Genomic DNA, 7,452 nt, shown 5'->3' on the forward strand with positions numbered 1-7,452 from the left:
CAAGGCTTGATGTCTGCCCAGATAAAATTTATACCCCTCAAGACTAGTAACCCTTGAGCTCAGTAATATACAGAATCTAACTAAAAGAAACTATGGAGACATTGCAGACTTTGACTCATTCAGTTTTTGATTTCTGAGACAGGGCCTTACTAGATAGTCCAGGCTAGGCTGGAACTTATTACATAGATCAGGCTAGACCTGAACACATAGGCAGTTCTCCTGCTTCTCTACCTCCTGAGTGCGGGAATCTCAGGCATGCGCAACCACACTCGGCCTCTCTTATCATTTAAAATGTATTATACATTAAATGAGATAATTCCTACAAAAGCAGAAAAAACAGGGGGCAGTTTTCTTACTTTTGTTTCTACAGAAGAAATCTGATTCTAAAGATCAACTTCATAGTAAAACCTTGCTTCTATATATTGTACTTTTGAATGAAAGATTTAATAGTCTCCAAAGGAGAAATTATTTCTGTCTTCATTTATGCCTACATTACTGACCTAATTCTAAGGGAAAAAGCCATGTAACTAACTGTTAACTTTTTATATCTGACAATTCTGGGTATGGATTTATAAATATAGCACTATATCAGCTGCAGTGTTCAATCTTTGCAACAGTTTGTTAGATGTAATGCATATGAAAGATTCCTAAACACAGGGAGGGGGTGGCATTTTGGTGCTAAGGTTGAGTCTAAGTGTATGTTTGCTTCTCTAGGTAAGTGCTTTACTAAGTGTTTATAGAAAGGAGAAATGCAACATACAAGTGATTTTCCCCTTCCTGTTTGTTCTCGTTAACAGAAAGGGTTCAAAGACACCAGTCAGTATGTTGTAGGGGAATTGGCAGCACTGGAGAATGAGCAGAAGCAAATTGACACCCGTGCCGCGCTGGTGGAGAAGCGCCTCCGCTATCTCATGGACACAGGTACGGTGCCCAATTACACTGTAAACAGTTTTGGCAAATTGAGCGTTCACAAACTCTTATAGAGTTTTGGAAGTGTGAATCTTTGAAGCCTGAATGTTCAGCAAAACTGCCTTGAAAATAAAAAGGCTGTGATTTGCAGCCACCTCTCTGGGCCCTGGTGATAAGAGCGCCTTCATGGGAAGTGATAACTCACCCTGATACCGTGTGAGCCAGCACTATTGAACAGTGTGCTCATCCATGCAGAGTTGGAATACACATCTGTGCCTCATTGATATGCCACTGCTTAAAAAAAAGTAAGATCTTTACTGTTCTACTGATTCATTGGGGAAAAAGAAAGATTTGGCCAGCTAAAGCCATGTACTGCGTGAAGCAGAGTGCTGTGCATAGGGTTGGCTCCGTGGACTAGATCACTGAAATTTGAGAATACTATCTGGTTACTGATGCTCCACAATTTTTTTCAAGAGAACAGGTTTTTAAAAGTCTGTAATACTTTATGTCATAGCTGCATTTGAAAGGATTAAAGTATATAGCAAGGTTTGCAAAGATGGGTTAGCACAGCCAGTTAGCTCCTGAGCAGAGGGTAGAGTGGTATTTAATGTTGATTGCCAACGAAGATTATATAGATCTAAGAGCACAATAAGCTATTGGAAAAGAACTCTGTGTGTGTGTGTGTGTGTGTGTGCGTGTGTGTGTGTGTGTTTCTTTAAAGTGCTACTCCTACAAAATAATAATTGAGAATTAAGTTCAAACCCTTCACAGCAAATAAAAGGTAAATTATGATATGAAAACCTACCAAAAATGAGGATTAAAAACTTATTCCAATTAGCTGATTTAACTTTGTGACCATTAGAAGAAGAATATGATTTAGAATTGGGAGGCTTTCCTGAACTTTTTCTTGTCTGCTTTCTTAAACTATATTTAATAGTATAACTTTATCAGAAGTAAGCTTCTTATACAGGATATTTGAAAATGCATGTTTTAGTGACATCAGCAATTAGTCAGATAGGGATGGTGGGCCTGTTGCGATCCGGTGGGGTTCCAGTGGGCTTTATACCGGTTGTGTAAACCTCCTGAGCTGTTCCTAGCACTCCTGGGATTCTGTCAGCATTCCCCACCTCTCTTCAAGGAGAGGGAGCCTAGATTTATTTTATTTGAAGTAGTGGGATCTCTTAGAAGACTTGGGGGAAAAAAGTTCTTCCATTTAAAATATAAAAAACAAACAAACAAACACACAAAACTGTTGGGGGAAGTATTTGCTGGCACGTCTTGAGCTGATAAGGGGCAGATGTAGTAGATGCTCAGGGTCCACGGGTCACCAAATGCAAGCCCTGAGCAGAATTCAGGCCACCAGCGTCCTGTAATGGCCCTTGTCCCCATGCCAGCTACCTAGCTGGCTAGACTGCGTTTACCAGTTCCCTAACAAGTCTTGTGAGTGTCTTGTGTGTTCTGCCTTCTGAACAAATAGTCATGTGGAGTAGGCATACATCTATAACTTAATATATTATTTTAAATTTATATTTTTTCTTTAGTTTCTAAAAGACTCTAAATGTATTAGCTGTGCTAGCTATAAAAATGCAAATACTTGATAATATAACTTCTCTAATAATTTTGAATTATTTTCTTAGCCATTTTAAGGTGACTGGTAATGACTTTCTGCTTTGCTTCAGTTGATAAAGGGAAGATTGCCTTTGCTGAGTGTACTGAGTAAAGTGTATATTACTCTATGGAGCCAATACAAGGAGCCTTATGTAATGAAGCTAAATAATGTTTTCCCTCTTCCATTCATGGGATTGATCTATCAAGGGTTCTAACCAAAAGAAGCTCAAGTTCTCCTTCCCAGCCCGTACATCACCTGTGCAGCTTGGAACTGACCTTCTCCAGCTACAGATCAGCCTTATGTAAGGGCTATAGACGACAAATTGATTATAGAATCCCTTTGAGGATTATCATATCCCTTATTCACAAGACAGAATTTTATCCTGACTAGGTCTCTGCTGCAGATTCAGAGTAAAACTGACCCAACTTGTTAAGCTCCAAAAATCACCTTGGACAGTAACAAGCCTCTAGTGGGGGGATGGGGGGCAGCCATACTCAGATTAAAAACTAGTTAGTATATGAAACACAAGATAGTATGTTAGAAAGCAAAAGCACTAAACTCGTTTTTCTTGGGGGTCGTCGTACATTCCAACTTACATACTTTAATAGTATCTCTTTCCTGGTTTGTTGGAGACGGCAGTATACTTCTTAGAGGTAAGCATAGCTTAGTCTTCACATGTTGCAACTCAGGCTCACATAGGGGGAAATGATTCATTTGCAGTGACCTTGGCTCCAGCAAGGTAGTTCAGTGGGTAACAGTGCTTGCAGAACAAGCCTGACAGCCTGCATTGGGTCCCCAGAACCCACGGGAAGGTGGAAAGAAAGGGCTGGCTCCACAGAGTCGTCCCTTTGACATCTGCAGAGCAGGCATGTGCTTTTGTATGTGCACATGTGCATGCACACACATGCAATGCAAAATAAAATTAGGAAAGGCAGAATCACAGCCTGAGCATGGGGTTACATCTTTTTAGCTCCTGATTCCTGCCTCTTTCCCTGTCATCTCCTCTTCTCTTCCTCTGCCTTCACAGCCCAAGCTAGCCTGTAACTCAGTCTTCCTGCCTGCCTCGACCTTGCAAGTGCCAGGATCGTGGCGTGGGCCACCACACTTAGCTTAAGTGTGTAAGTGCTGCACCAATGAATCTGTCAGCAGTGAAGTTATAAAAAAAAAAAAAAAAAAAAAAAAAAAAAAAAAAAAACTGGGAAATACTGCTCTACCTACCTTTCCTGTTTTTTTCAGATTAAAAGTCCACATGTTCTAAAATTAACCATTTGAAAATATATGGTTCTATACATGTGCTGTGTACAGGTCTCTAGTATTTTTGGTAGTTATAGTGTTGTGTAGCTGTTGCCACCATATACAAAGTTTTTGCCACCAAAGTAGAAATTCTGTACTCATTTAAACTCCTTCCAGAGCCCCTGAGAATTCTTTTCCATTTTGTTTCTGGATTTACTTTTTTCTAAGTGTTTCAGATAATAGAACTGAACAGTTTCTCCTTCTGTGCTTGACCCTTATTTTGAACGTAGTCTTTGCAGTTCGTTTGTGCTACTGGCATGTTCTGGGTCTTCATCTTTTCTGTGGTGGAGTAGTAGTTTAGTGTGTGTGTGTGTGTGTGTGTGTGTGTGTGTGTGTGTGTGTGTACATATTCTGTTTGTCTCGCTATTAATGGACAGGTTTTTTAAATTAAGTTTTTGTTTATATGTATGGGAGCCTTGACTATGTTTTTGTGCCATGTGTGTACGTATCTGCTATCCATGGGATCTAGAAGAGGGCATTCACTGGTTCCTCTGGGACTGGAGTTACAGATAGCTGTGAGCTGCCACGTGGATGCCGGGAATCAAACCTGGGTTTTTTGCAAAAGCAGCCAGTGCTCTTAGCTTAGTCAGTGTTTCACCCCTGATTGACAGCTCTTATTTTTAGTTTTTGATCAGTGTGAACATTTATGTGTAGACATCTATTTGAAAAACCATTTCACTTCTTTTGTATATACACCTAGGGGTGTGATTTCTGGATCATATTAAAGTTCTGTACTCAATCAAGTTGTGAAATTTAGAAATCAAAATACATTTTCAAATGAAACTCTGCTTTCATTAAATAATATTACTGATTATTCTAGTTCCAAATTCCTAGAATGTGAGTAGCTCGAGGCTTTAAGGACTACCTGTTTGAGGAGATAGAAGAAGGGAGAAATCGGATGGAGGCCCAGACTGCTGGGACCTCTCCTGGCATGTTGACAGGCTGCTCTAACAAGGAGAGAGAGCCTTGGTGGGCCATGGAGCAAGATGAGGAGGTGCCACAGGTGTGAAAGGCAATAGCTTGGAAGGCCGTGGTGGCCGGGACAAAGCAAGCATGCGGATTTATGCAGGTGGTTCCTTATCAGGTTGCTGAGCTAATCCAAAATTGGCGATAGTCTGGGTGTGTTCATTCATACTCTCCTTACCTTCCCCTGCACTCTCAGCGAAACTTAATTAGAACTATGTAGTAAATATATCCCAAGCTGGCACTGTGCATAAGTGCTGCACCAATGAATCTTTCAGCAGTGTTGGACCCTGGCAGATGCAGTTTATAATGGGAATGTTATGAATCCTTACACTGTTTGCTGCCGTTTGTATTATTGTAGTGAATGCTATTTATTTTCCATTTCTGATTGGTTTCCATTTGATAATCATATTTTCTTATTATAAAACTATAATGTTTTTATCCAGTAACATGGAAGATTTTTTTATATATATTTTATTTTCTTTATTTACATTTCAAATGCTATCCCGAAAGTTCCCTATACTCCCCCCACCCCCGCCCCTGCTCCCCTACCCACCCACTCCCACTGCTTGGCCCAGGCCTTCCCTTGTGCTGGGTCATATAAAGTTTGCAAGACCAAGGGGCCTCTCTTCCCAGTGATGGCCGATTAGGCCATCTTCTGCTACATATGCAGCTAGAGACACAAGCTCAGGGGGTACTGGTTAGTTCATATTGTTGTTCCACCTATAGGGTTGCAGCCCCCTTCAGTTACATGGAAGATTTTTAATAACATTTTATTTACATTTTAAGTATAAAAATTAAACACATGGGGGAATTTGCGGCTTTATAACTTTAAACAATCTTTAAAGACTCATGATAGTAGCCCCTAAATCCCAGGACAGGTGGGATGGATTTCATGTCTTTTCCTAGAGCGTTGGCTGCAAACACCCAACTGGCCATTTAAATGTACTGAGGGGGGAAAAGAGCTAAAGGAAAAACTATGTAGCCTTCAGAATTTCTCATCCCTTAAGGATCCACATGTCATATTAAGCTGTTTTAAAGAAGGAAATGGAATGTATGTGGTGGCTTCTACCTGTAATCCCAGCACTTGGGAGGCTAAGGCAGGGTTGGGCCATGTGGCAAAACCCTGTCTCACACCATGATAAAAACAGCAGAAATGTTGAGCACATGCGCACAGAGTAAATTGTATGTGGGTCAGTGCTGATAATTGGTCTTTTCAAATCACCAGAATTGTACACATTATCTTCTACCTAGTCTGGCACTGATGACAGAAGTTATCATATGCTTCTTATATGTCCAGCTCTCTGAGAAATAAGTGAAACACTTGTTTTATTTGTTGTTTGTTAGCATCCTATAGAAGAGCTTCTGCTAATAACTGAGAGTTTTTTTTGTTTGTTTGTTTCATGTGCATTGGTGTTTTGCCTGCATGTATGCATGTCTGTGTGAGGATGTCATATCTGGAGTTAGCTTCCATTTGGGTGTTGGGAATTGAACCCAGATCCTCTGCAAGTGCAGTCAGTGCTTTTTTTTTTTTTTTTTTTTGTTTTTGTTTTTGTTTTTGTTTTTTTTTTTGTTAAAGTGTTGGGTTTTTTCTTTTATTTATTTATTTACATCAAACACTGCCCCTTCCCAGAAACCCTCCCCCATCCCCTTCTCTGAGAGGGTTACCCCTGCCCCTCCCCCATATCCCCTCCACCCTGGCCCATCCAATCTCTGTCTCTCACTGAGACCAGACAACTGCTGAGCCATCCATGTGCGTCACTCCAGAAGCTGGGCAGTAGATGAAAGAGGAGGACCCTCCCTCTAATAAAAGAGGACAAGTCCTCAGTCAAGGGTATACAGGTAGCTGTGCTCCCCTGTTAGAACCTCTAAACATGAGAAACACATTGTTCAGGTAGGAAACTGAGGTTGAGAGAAATAGTGGGAAGCAGGAATCCAAACTAGTTTGCTGTCTGTGGGGCCTGACTCCCCGAAGCCCCTGGGAGACCCCGTCCTCACTCTTCTTCCAAGAGGAGCACCTGATTATTCTAGGGTTTTGTTAGCAATTTGGTGGATCTTCTCCATGACATTTCATGATCTCTGAGGCATTTTAAGAGAAGCAGTAGTCACTTTAGTTTATGTATAAAAAAAAAAAAAAAAAAAAGATACTCAGGCTGAGTATGGAGACCCACAGCTAGGATCCCAACACTCAGGAGGTGAACCAGGCAGATCCTAAACTCCAAGCCAGCCCAGAATGTCTTGTCTCATGGGGGAGAAAAAAAAAGACAAAATAAAAGAAAAATGAAAGGCACATTGCTGCACTTTCAAGATGTAACAAGCTTGTCCCTCCTCCCATAACCTGTCTCCCTTACCATAACAGTGTGGAGTTTGCAAAAAACCACTCTGCAAAGCATCCTCACTTGGAATAGGCAAAGGAATAAAACGAGCTTCTTCAGCTATAGCTCTTCGCTAGTCTCTAAGTTGTCTTTGAACATTACAGCCTTCAGAAAATAGTTTCACTCTCTAATCAGCTGTTATGAACACCTGAAGATGATTTTCTAAGAGATCTTTAAACTAAAATCTAATTAAAATCTAAGAAGGAGCCCAGGAGATGGTTCAGCAGGCAAAAGAACTTGCCAGCAAACCTGAGAACCCAGCTAGTTCCTGGAATTAACAGTTGAAGGAAATAAGCAGTGTCC

The 7,452-nt window shown here is 40.8% G+C and overlaps 1 protein-coding gene across 8 annotated transcripts in view; it reads left to right on the plus strand.

Annotated features, from left to right (window-relative positions):
- Ehbp1 (EH domain binding protein 1) overlaps positions 1-7,452 on the plus strand; it is a 266,956-nt gene that overhangs the window by 219,379 nt on the left and 40,125 nt on the right. For all 8 annotated transcript variants that reach the window (XM_029545445.1, XM_021210545.2, XM_021210546.2 and 5 more), the window contains one exon: positions 798-921. In XM_029545445.1, coding sequence (XP_029401305.1) covers positions 798-921 — 124 coding nt within the window. The remainder of the gene's footprint in view (positions 1-797; positions 922-7,452) is intronic.

Source organism: Mus pahari, chromosome 13 (assembly GCF_900095145.1).
Source record: "Mus pahari chromosome 13, PAHARI_EIJ_v1.1, whole genome shotgun sequence".
Taxonomy (NCBI): Eukaryota; Metazoa; Chordata; class Mammalia; order Rodentia; family Muridae; genus Mus; species Mus pahari.